General features: G+C 42.7%; 1 protein-coding gene across 2 annotated transcripts in view; it reads left to right on the top strand.

Moving 5' to 3' along the window:
* Positions 1-12,940, top strand: part of efr3a (EFR3 homolog A (S. cerevisiae)) — a 253,752-nt gene that overhangs the window by 179,634 nt on the left and 61,178 nt on the right. For both annotated transcript variants that reach the window (XM_082960689.1, XM_014139103.3), the window contains one exon: positions 6,257-6,308. In XM_082960689.1, the coding sequence (XP_082816815.1) occupies positions 6,257-6,308 (52 nt within the window). The remainder of the gene's footprint in view (positions 1-6,256; positions 6,309-12,940) is intronic.

The following is a 12,940-nucleotide window of genomic DNA, read 5'->3' as shown; positions in this document are numbered from 1 at the left end:
CACTGCTGCTATTCGCTGTTTATTATCTATGCATAGTCACTTTACAAATTACCTCCACTAACCTGTACCCCCGCGCATTGACTCGGTACCGGTACCCCCTGTATTTATTTATTTCACCTTTATTTAACCAGGTAGGCAAGTTGAGAACAAGTTCTCATTTACAATTGCGACCTGGCCAAGATAAAGCAAAGCAGTTCGACAACATACAACAACACAGAGTTACACATGGAGTAAAACAGATATACAGTCAATAACTGTATATAGCCTTGTTATTGTTATGTAATTTTCCTGTTACTTATTTCTTTTGTGTTTTGATCAAACTGAATTGTTGCTGATAAAAGGCTGTGCGTGATGACCTAGTGCACAAAAAAAATACTTTTGCGGTTAAATTACCATGTACCGAATAAATAAATTAAAACAACAAGTTAAATGGGTTTCCATCGCATTTTCAACTCTACGGATGGTTCATCATAACTTATTTCAGCTGTAGCCTAATAAACTGCATGCTTTCCCGAGTCATAGTGGGAGGACCACACAACATACTATCTCATGACTCCCAAGTTTACTTCGTTATTATATCAATATTTGCGCATAAAGGAGTTTCCACTTCTTGCATAATTAATTTTAACATCACAAAAAGATCCCACCATGTCGAACGAACACATTTTCTGTCGACAATTGTGAAATTGTTGTGCCATTTTCTGTTTCCATTAGCCCGGTCATGACTTTTTTTTAATGCGTCAGGTAATTCAGCCGCAAGAAATGGTTGGATGGAAACTTGGTTACTCTGCACCACACCAGTCCTGAAGGCTTTTCCAAAATGATTTTGGTTCCTATCCTCTAGAACTACCTCCTCGCATGTCTTCCACAGTAAATTGCTTCACTGCCAAACTGTGGTATCATCCCCCTCCCTCTGCTCCCAATCCATGGAGAATATATTTCCTTGCCAAGGTCCCTCTTCTCTTCCAAAGGTGTCCTCTCATTTTCCCTCCCCAAAGAGAATTTGGTTCATGGGTCAGTAAAAGGACTGGTGGTTTTTCCCCATAGAAATAGACTTAATACAAGGGACAAAGCCCCTCAATAAACATAGACTTCCATGGGAATGTCTCTTCTACTAATTAGATATCTATGCTAACATACAGTATGTGTACTGTAGAAATATAACTACTAGAATGGACAAAGCCACTCACAGGACATTGACTTGAATGGGAATGTCCATTATAGACATTCTGTTTGAATGGTTTCACCCTTTCACCTGTCAAATAGCTTAACTTTCATGCCCCCAAGTGGAAGCACTGATCATCTCAAATCAAATGCTCCCCTCCTGGTTTAGAGGAATAGTCACTCATCTTCTCTTCTCCTTATCCCTTTATTTTTTCTTAATTGCCGGAGGAGATAAATTTGATTCCGCTGTTTGTCTGCTGCCGCTGATGCCAAGGAGAGGACTAGCTAATAGAGGAAGCACTTTCAAGTAGAGGTCTGCACGGAACTGATTTCTTCATCCAGCTCCTGCTGCTTTTCATGCCGCTGCCGCGGTCTTCTTAACCGAGTCGCGCCTGCAAGAATTAATCACGTACCTGACCGCAGTCACACAATGTTATTTTAGATGTATCTGACGCAGCTCACTTTGCAGCCCTGGTCCCAACAATTTTGTCACCCTAGTCGAGATCAAAATGTGCAAAAATAGGTAAAAAATACCAGAGGTTCTGACTGTGCCCATTATATTCGGCTATCAGTATTAGGCTAGATGTAGTTTGAAAGATTCTAGAGTTGGGGCTAAATACAGGAGAGTGGACACTTACTTGACTAGATTAAATAATAACTTCTAGGAGCGGGACGATATCCAAGCAGAATAAACTACATGTGTTATTCCAGTCAATGTCAGAGTTTAAACTATAGCCTATCATATTTTTTATTTGAGACCACATATAGGAGCATTTGATTGCACATGCCCAGTAAAAGGGAAGAAAGGTAGGCTACAGAATGTAAATCATCAAGTATAACGAATAGTCTACAAAACAGAAAGACAACCATTTTGAAACAATCATAACTTTAATAGGAGCTGGACAATTTGCAGGCAGACAGAAAAATGTGTTATCAATATTTATTTCCTGTCCATGTCAGAGCCTAAACTATAGCATGTCATATTTAGGAAGTTAATTTCCTTGGAAAGACAACTGCATATGCTTTTCCATCCTACAGGCTATTTATTTGTGACCATGCATTTGATCTCGCACGCCCAACACAAGTGAGGTGAGGTAGGCTACAGAACGTGAAGCAGAATTATCCTATGAGAGTTTGTGAATAGTATGGCATAGGTTATTTTAATACAATAGATAACGCATCCAAAACAGAAAGATAACCATTAGAAATAATCCCAAAGTTGTTTGTCTGAATGCTAGCTCCCACCCTCAGCATAAAAAAATGCAGACCACGCTGCAATGCTATCTGTCGGGGCCAGTGGGAATGCAGCTCTCTACTTTAGCTAGCGTAACTAACTTTCATGGGCAACGATGAGCCAGCTAGTTAACATTAGCCTACTACATCCAGCTACATATTGAACTTCCATCCTCTCAGGCCAGGGGCACAGTGAATGAATTTATAGTTGGATCATAATCACCATCATAATCATTGGCCAGTACGGAGAATTAAGGAAAACCACTAGTCCAAATCACTGTCTCCATCTATGGCTAAGTTGGCAAAGGGACAACAATTCAACGAGATGCAACAATTCAAGTTTCTTTACTAATTACGTTTAGCTTTTGATGCGATGTGATTGGTGTGAAGCCAAATCCAAACTGGCTTCACTCTACACTTTTTTAGGTGCTCCAGGACCATCAACAGTTGAGCTCTCTTTTAGCTCAACGCTGATTGGCTATTATTTTATACTTTTTTATAGGGAGGCCAAATGCTCGCTGGCATCCCATGCATTCAATGGTACGGGCGGCAACAATGTCATACTCTTTTTGACCAGACAGCATCAGATAGATGGGCTACACATACTGAGACAGAGGGGTGCTATTTCACTCGCTCAGCTGCTTTCTCCGGTGACATACATTCAGCCTCTTGCAAATTGAAGGACAATTATGAAACAAAGAGAGACAAAATATAAATGATTTCGTTTTTTTCTTTGTCAAATTTATACGGAAGCCTGGCTTCCCTTAGCACTGATGAATACACACCACTGGATGACACACTTTTATGAGTTAGTGCTGCAGAGGCACTGTGCTTATGAAGGTGCTTAAAACATCTGGGTCAATTCACAACATACTTCCAGGATGCCATTGGAATTTTTCATATTTTCTATTATAGATCTATTTCTAGTAATAATATAAGGATGTAGATACGTTTTATTTGCATACTTGACTTTCCACACAGATGTACTATAGAGAATATACCTAGTTAGTAGAGCTATATGTTATAATATATATATACACTGCTCAAAAAAATAAAGGGAACACTAAAATAACACATCCTAGATCTGAATGAATGAAATAATCTTATTAAATACTTTTTTCTTTACATAGTTGAATGTGCTGACAATAAAATCACACAAAAATAATCAATGGAAATCCAATTTATCAACCCATGGAGGTCTGGGTTTGGAGTCACACTCAAAATTAAAGTGGAAAACCACACTACAGGCTGATCCAACTTTGATGTAATGTCCTTAAAACAAGTCAAAATGAGGCTCAGTAGTGTGTGTAGCCTCCACGTGCCTGTATGGCCTCCCTACAACGCCTGGGCATGCTCCTGATGAGGTGGCAGATGGTCTCCTGAGGGATCTCCTCCCAGACCTGGACTAAAGCATCCGCCAACTCCTGGACAGTCTGTGGTGCAACGTGGCGTTGGTGGATGGAGCGAGACATGATGTCCCAGATGTGCTCAATTGGATTCAGGTCTGGGGAACGGGCGGGCCAGTCCATAGCATCAATGCCTTCCTCTTGCAGGAACTGCTGACACACTCCAGCCACATGAGGTCTAGCATTGTCTTGCATTAGGAGGAACCCAGGGCCAACCGCACCAGCATATGGTCTCACAAGGGGTCTGAGGATCTCATCTCGGTACCCAATGGCAGTCAGGCTACCTCTGGCGAGCACATGGAGGGCTGTGCGGCCCCCCAAAGAAATGCCACCCGACACCATGACTGACCCACCGCCAAACCGGTCATGCTGGAGGATGTTGCAGGCAGCAGAACGTTCTCCACGGCGTCTCCAGACTCTGTCACATCTGTCACATGTGCTCAGTGTGAACCTGCTTTCATCTGTGAAGAGCACAGGGCGCCAGTGGCGAATTTGCCAATCTTGGTGTTCTCTGGCAAATGCCAAACGTCCTGCACGGTGTTGGGCTGTAAGCGCAAACCCCACCTGTGGACGTCGGGCCCTCATACCACCCTCATGGAGTCTGTTTCTGACCGTTTGAGCAGACACATGCACATTTGTGGCCTGCTGGAGGTCATTTTGCAGGGCTCTGGCAGTGCTCCTCCTGCTCCTCCTTGCACAAAGGCGGAGGTAGCGGTCCTGCTGCTGGGTTGTTGCCCTCCTACGGCCACCTCCACGTCTCCTGATGTACTGGCCTGTCTCCTGGTAGCGCCTCCATGCTCTGGACACTACGCTGACAGACACAGCAAACCTTCTTGCCACAGCTCGCATTGATGTGCCATCCTGGATGAGCTGCACTACCTGAGCCACTTGTGTGGGTTGTAGACTCCGTCTCATGCTACCACTAGAGTGAAAGCACCGCCAGCATTCAAAAGTGACCAAAACATCAGCCAGGAAGCATAGGAACTGAGAAGTGGTCTGTGGTCACCACCTGCAGAACCACTCCTTTATTGGGGGTGTCTTGCTAATTGCCTATAATTTCCACCTGTTGTCTATTCCATTTGCACAACAGCATGTGAAATTTATTGTCAATCAGTGTTGCTTCCTAAGTGGACAGTTTGATTTCACAGAAGTGTGATTGACTTGGAGTTACATTGTGTTGTTTAAGTGTTCCCTTTATTTTTTTGAGCAGGGTACAATTCCTTCAGAAAGTTTTCAAACCCATTGACTTATTCCACATTTTGATGTTTTACAGTCTGAATTCAAAATGGATTAAAAACAATAATCTCAACCATTTACACAATACCTTATATTGACAGCGTTTTGAAATGTATTAAATAGAGAAATATCTAATTTACATAATTCACACATAATTCACAACTGCAAATTTTACAGTTGTGAGACTTTCTGGGTAAGCCTCTAAGAGCTTTCCACACCTGGAGTGGATCAAGCTCTGTCGAATTGGTTGTTGATCATTGTTAGACAACCATTTAAGGTCTTGCCATAGAATTTCAAGTAGATTTAAGTCAAATTGTAACTCGGCCACTTGGTAAGCAACTCCAGTGTAGATTTGGCCTTGTGTTTTAGGCTTTTGTCCTGCTGAAAGGTGAATTCATCTCCCAGTATCTGGTGGAAAGCAGACTGATCCATGTTTTCCTCTAGGATTTTGCCTGTGCTTAGCTCCAATCCGCACATGTTTTATCCTGAAACTCACCAGTCCTTAACGATTTAAACATATACCCATAATATGATGCAGCCACCTCTATGATTGACCATATGGAGAGTGGTGCTCAGTAATGTGTTGTATTGGATTTGCCCCATTTTTGTATTTAGGACAAAAAGTTAATTTCGTTGCCACATTTTTTACAATATTACTTTAGTGCCTTGTTGCAAACAGGATGCATGTTTTGGGATATTTGTTTTCTGTACAGGCTTCCTTCTTTTCACTCTGTCAATTAGGTTTGTATTGTGGAGTATCTACAATGTTGTTGATCCATCCTCAGTTTTCTCTTATCACAGCCATTAAACTCTGTAACTGTTTTAATGTCACCATTGGCCTCATGGTGAAATCCCTGAGCAGTTTCCTTCCTCTCCGGCAACTGAGTTAAGAAGGATGCCTGTATCTTTGTAGTGACTGGGTGTGTTGATACAACATCCAAAGTGTAATTAATAACTTCACCATGGTCAAAGGGATATTCAATATCTGCTTACATTTTTTTTTATCCACCTACCAATGGGTGCCCTTCTTTGCGAGGCATTGGAAAACCTCACTGATCTTTGTGGTTCAATCTGTGTTTGAAATTCACTTACAATTATCTGTATGTTTGGGATAGAGAAATGAGGTAGTCATTAATAAAACATGTTAAACATTACTATTGCACAGAGTGAGTCCCCCCCACCATTTGCTAACAAACTGTTGTTGATATTCCACTCAGGCACCAGGGCACCAAGCGTATCCAGGCCATGCTGCTGAGCTCGCTCATCATGGTGAGTACTTCTATAGCCTGATCATTTATTCAATAGTACTGTCTAACGATAGCCGTATCCACCTATCGGGATCACAACAGACTGATCAAGAATGGTGTCAATCGAGAAGAATGGCAACAGATGAATCCATTAATTGAGTCTTTTCTAATTCTGCCTAAAGGGACCTCAATGTTCTCTGTTGGTATATCTGAGTGGCGCCGAAGGAGATGGCTGCTGTTTTACGATCCCGTAATCAATTGTGCATGTTTTTTCACGTTATTTTGTACTTAATGTTTCTGCCACCATGTCTTATGACTGAAAAGAGCTTCTAGAAATCATGACAGTGATTACTCACCCCATACTGGAGAATTATTTTTTCTTCAACGAGTTGGACGGGAAGTGTTTACTTCAGACGCCTGACAAGGCCCTCATCCCCGTCATATGCAGGAGAAAGAGACATAGGTATTGTGGATGAAGATCCAGGTGCCTTGTAAGGATCCGTCGCCGAGAGGGTAATCTACCTTTACCATCGGTCCTATTAGCCAACGTACAATCAATTGATAATGAAATAGACGAACTACGATCATGTATATCCCACAAATGGGACATTAAAAACTGTAATATCTTATGTTTCACCGAGTCGTGGCTGAACGATGACATGAATAACATACAGCTGGCGGGTTTTAAGCTTTCTCGGCAGGATAGAACAGTGGTCTCTGGTAAGATAAGTGGTTGTTGTCTATGTATATTTGTTAACGACAGCAGGTACACAAAATCTAAGGAAGTCTTGAGGTTTTGCTCGCCTGAGGTAGAGTATCTCATGATAAGCTGTAGACCACACTATTTACCAAGAGAGTTTTCATCTGCATTTTTCGTAGCTGTCTACATACCATCACAAACCGATGCTGGCAATAAGACCGCACTCAGTTAGCTGTATACGGCCATAAGTAAACAGGAAAACGCTTCTAGTGGCCAGGGACTTTAATGCAGGAAACACAAATCTGTTTTACCTAATTTCTACCAGCATGTTAAATGTGAAATCAGAGGGGGAAAAAACTCTAGACCACCTTTACCCCAGACGCGTACAAATCTCTCCCTCGCCCTCCATTTGGTAAATCTGACCATAATTCCATCCTCCTGATTCCTGCTTACAAACAAAAACTAAAGCAGGAAGCACCTGTGACTCGGTCAATAAAAAAATGGTCAGATGAGGCAGATGCTAAGCTACAGGACTGTTTTGCTAGCACAGACTGGAATATGTTCCGGGATTCTTCCGATGGCGTTGAGGAGTACACCACATCAGTCACTGGCTTTATCAATAAGCGCATTGATGATGTCATCCCCACAGTGACCGTACGTACATATCCCAACTAGAAGCCATGGATTACATGGCAACATCCACACTGAGCTAAAGGCTAGACCTGCCGCTTTCAAGGAGTGGGACTGTAACCCGGAAAGCTTATAAGAAATCCAGCAATGCCCTCTGACACAACATCAGACAGGCACAGCGTCAATACAGGACTAAGATTGAATCATACTACACCGGCTCCGATGCTCGTCGGATGTGGCAGGGCTTGCAAACTATTCCAGACTACAAAGGGAAGCACAGCCGCGAGCTGATCAGTGACACAAGCCTACCAGACGAGCTAAATTACTTCCATGTTCTTTTCGAGGCAAGTAACACTGAAGCATGCTTGAGAGCATAAGCTGTTCTGGACGACTGTGTGATCATGCTTTCCATAGCCAATGTAAGTAAGGATCTGAATTGCACTCCACGAGGAGCCTGCATGGCAGGCTGACTACCTGTTACGCGAGGGCAGCAAGAAGGCAAGGTAAGTTGCTAGCTAGCATTAAACTTATCTTATAAAAAAACTATCAATCTTAACATAATCACTAGTTAACTACACATGGTTGATGATATTACTAGTTTATCTAACGTGTCCTGCATTGTATATAATCGATGCGGTGCCTGTTAATTTCTCATCGAATCACAGCCTACTTCAACAAACGGGTGATGATTTAACAAGCGCATTTGAGAAAAAAGCACTGTCGTTGCACCAACGTACCTAACCATAAACATCAATGCCTTTCTTTAAAATCAATACACAAATATATATTTTTAAACCTGCATATTTAGTTAATATTGCCTGCTAACATGAAATTGTGTCACTGCTCTTGCATTCATTGCCTGGCTCGTTGCAAACTAATTTCCCAGAATTTTACCTAATTATGCCATACCATTGAAGGTTGTGCAATGTAACAGGAATATTTAGACTTAGGGATGCCACCCATTAGATAAAATACGTACCGGTTCCGTATTTCACTGAAAGAAAAAAAAAACGTTTTGTTTTCGAGATGATAGTTTCCGGATTCGACCATATTAATGACCTAAGGCTCGTATTTCTGTGTGTTTATTATATTATAATTAAGTCTATGATTTGATAGAGCAGTCTGACTGAGCGGTGGTAGGCACCAGCAGGCTCTTAAGCATTCATTCAAACAGCACTTTCGTGCGTTTTGCCAGCAGCTCTTCGCAATGCATTGCACTGTTTGACTTCAAGCCTGTCAACTCCCAAGATTCGGCTGGTGTAACCAATGTGAAATGGCTAGCTAGTTAGCGGGTGCGCGCCAGTAGCGTTTCAAACGTCACTCGCTCTGAGACTTGGAATAGTTGTTCCCCTTGCTCTGCATGGGTAACGCTGCTTCGAGGGTGGCTGTTGTCGATGTGTTCCTGGTTCGAGCCCAGGTAGGAGCGAGGAGAGGGACGGAAGCTATACTGTTACACTGGCAATACTAAAGTGCCTATAAGAACATCCAATAGTCAAAGGTATATGAAATACAAATCGTATAGAGAGAAATAGTCCTATAATTCCTATAATAGCTACAACCTAGAACTTCTTACCTCGGAATATTGAAAACTCATGTTAAAAGGAACCACCACCTTTCATATGTTCCCATGTTCTGAGCAAGGCACTTAAACATTAGCTTTCTTACATGGCACATATTGCACTTTTACAGTGGGGGAAAAAAGTATTTGATCCCCTGCTGATTTTGTACGTTTGCCCACTGATAAAGAAAGGATCAGTTTATTATTTTAATGGTAGGTTTATTTGAACAGTGAGAGACAGAATAACAACAAAAATATATGTCAAAAATGTTATAAATTGATTTGCATTTTAATGAGGGAAATAAGTATTTGACCCCCTCTCAATCAGAAAGATTTCTGGCTCCCAGGTGTCTTTTTATACAGGTAACGAGCTGAGATTAGGAGCACACTCTTAAAGGGAGTGCTCCTAACCGCAGCTTGTTACCTGTAAAAAAGACACCTGTGCCCAGAAGCAATCAATCAATCAGATTCCAAACTCTCCACCATGGCCAAGACCAAAGAGCTCTCCAAGGATATCAGGGACAAGATTGTAGACCTACACAAGGCTGGAATGGGCTACAAGACCATTGCCAAGCAGCTTGGTGAGAAGGTGACAACAGTTGGTGCGATTATTCGCAAATGGAAGAAACACAAAATAACTCTCAATATCCCTCGGCCTGGAGCTTCATGCAAGATCTCACCTCGTGGGGTTGCAATGATCATGAGAACGGTGAGGAATCAGCCCAGAACTACACGGGAGGATCTTGTCAATGATCTCAAGGCAGCTAGGACCATAGTCACCAACAAAACAATTGGTAACACACTACGACGTGAAGGACTGAAATCCTGCAGGGCCCGCAAGGTCCCCCTGATCAAGAATACATATACATGCCCGTCTGGAGTTTGCCAATGAACATCTGAATGATTCAGAGGACAACTGGGTGAAAGTGTTGTGGTCAGATGAGACCAAAATGGAGCTCTTTGGCATCAACTCAACTCGCCGTGTTTGGAGGAGGAGGAATGCTGCCTATGACCCCAAGAACACCATCTCCACCGTCAAACATGGAGGTGGAATCATGCTTTGGGGTTTTTTTTATGCTAAGGGGACAGGACAACTTCACCGCATCAAAGGGACGATGGACGGGGCCATGTACCGTCATCTTGGGTACGAACGTCCTTCCCTCAGCCAGGGCATTGAAAATGGGTCGTGGATGGGTATTCCAGCATGACAATGACCCAAAGCACACGGCCAAGGCAACAAAGGAGTGGCTCAAGAAGAAGCACATTAAGGTCCTGGAGTGGCCTAGCCAGTCTCCAGACCTTAATCCCATAGAAAATCTGTGGAGGGAGCTGAAGGTTCGAGTTGCCAAACTTGGAGAAGATCTGCAAAGAGGAGTGGGACAAAATCCCTCCTGAGATGTGTGCAAACCTGGTGGCCAACTACAAGAAACGTCTGAAATCTGCGATTGCCAAAAAGGGTTTTGCCACCAAGTACTAAGTCATGTTTTGCAGAGGGGTCAAATATTTATTTCCCTCATTAAAATGCAAATCAATTTATAACATTTTTGACATGCGTTTTTCTGGATTCTTTTGTTGTTATTCTGTCTCTCACTGTTCAAATAAACCTACCATTAAAATTATAGACTGATAATTTCTTTGTAAGTGTGCAAACGTACAAAATCAGCAGGGGATCAAATACTTTTTTCCCCCACTGTACTTTCTTCTCCAACACTTTGTTTTTGCATTATTTAAACCAAATTGAACATGTTTCATTATTTATTTGAGGATAAATTGATTTTATTGATGTATTATATTAAGTTAAAATAAGTGTTCATTCAGTATTGTTGTAATTGTCATTATTACAAATAAATACAAAAAATCGCCCGATTAATCGGTATCTGCGCTGAAAAATCATAATCGGCCGACCTCTAATCCTGACGGGTTGCATCACTGCCTTGTATGTCATCTGCTCGGCCTCTGACCGCAAGACACTACAGAGGGTAGTGCGTCTGGCCCAGTACTTCACTGGGGCCAAGCTTCCCGCCATCCAGGCCCTAAAAATTGTCAGACTCCAGCCACAATAGTCATAGACTGTTCTTTCTGCTACTGCACGGCAAGTGGTACCGGAGCGCCAAGTCTAAGTCCAAAAGGCTTCTTAACAGCTTCTACCCCCAAGCCATAAGGCTCCTGAACAGCTAATCAAAGGGCTACCCAGATCCCTCTTTTACGCTGCTGCTACTCTGTTTATTATCTAATTATCTAATTATTGTTGTAACTCTATATTTTAACGCTGACAGGTATAATACATTATGACGCTTATGACAAATCATACGATTTGTCATAAGCATGTATACACAGTGCATTCGGAAAGTATTCAGACCCCTTGACTTTTTCCACATTTTGTTATGTTACAGCCTTTTTCTCAGGATCCCGAGTGGCGCAGCAGTCTAATGCACTGCGTATCAGTGTGAGAGGTGTCACTACAGTCCCTGGTTTGATTCCAGGCTGTATCACATCCAGCCGTGATTGGCCCAGCGTCGTCTGGATTTGGCCGAGGTAGGCCGTCATTGTAAATAAGAATTTGTTCTTAACTGACTTGCCTAGTTAAATAAAGGTTCAATTCTAAAATTGATTTTAAAAAATAAACTCCGTTACCTACACACAATACTCCATAATGACAAAGCGAAAACAGGTTTTTAGACATTTTTGCAAATTTATTAGAAATAAAAACAATCACCTTATTTACATACGTATTCAGACCTTTTGCTATCGGACTCGAAATTGAGCTCTGGTGCATCCAGTTTCCAGTGTTCAGCCTTGATGTTTCAACAACTTGATTGGAGTCCACCTGTGGTAAATTAAATTGATTGGACATGATTTGGAAAGGCACACAGCTGTCAATATAAGGTCCCACAGTGCATGTCAGAGCAAAATCCAAAGCCATGAGACAGAGGAATTGTCCGTAGAGCTCCGAGACAGGATTGTGTCGAGGCACAGATCTGGGGAAGTGTTGCAAAACATTTCTGCAGCATTGAAGATCCCCAAGAACACAGTGGCCTCCGTCATTCTTAAATGGAAGAAGTTGGAACCACTAAGACTTTCCCAAGAGCTGGACCGCCTGGCCAAACTGAGCAATCGGGGAGAAGGGCCTTGGTCAGGGAGGTGTCCAAGAACCCTATGGTCACTCTGACAGAGCTCCAGATTTGCTCTGTGGAGATGGTTGTCCTTCTGGAAGTTTGTCCTATTTCTGCAGCACTCCACCAATCAGGCCTTTATGGTAGAGTGGCCAGACAGAAGCCATTCCTCAGTAAAAGGCACATGACAGCCTGCTTGGAGTTTGCCAAAAGGCACCTAAAGACTCTCAGACCATGAGAAACAAGGTTCTCTGGTCTGATGAAACCAAGATTGAACTCTTTGGCCTGAATGCTAAGCATCACGTCTGAAGGAAACCTGGCACCATCCCTACGGTGAAGCATGGTGGTGGCAGCATCATGCTATGGGGTGGTTTTTCAGCGGCAGGGACTGGGAGACTAGTCAGGATCGAGGGAAAGATGAACTGAGAAAAGTACAGAGATCCTTGATGCAAACCTGCTCCAGAGCGCTCAGACTGGGGCGAAGGTTCACCTTCCAACAGGACAACGACCCTAAGCACACAGCCATGAGAACACAGGAGTGGCTTCGGGACAAGTCTCTGAATGTCCTTGTGGCTCATCCAGAGCCTGTACTTGAACCCGATTGAACGTCTCCAGAGAGACCTAAAAATAGCTGTGCAGCAACGCTCCCCATC

The sequence above is a fragment of the Salmo salar genome, chromosome 14, assembly GCF_965601325.2.
Source record: "Salmo salar chromosome 14, fSalSal1, whole genome shotgun sequence".
Taxonomy (NCBI): Eukaryota; Metazoa; Chordata; class Actinopteri; order Salmoniformes; family Salmonidae; genus Salmo; species Salmo salar.
The sequence above is the reverse complement of the archived record's forward strand: the minus strand, read 5'-3'. Positions and strand labels throughout refer to the sequence as shown.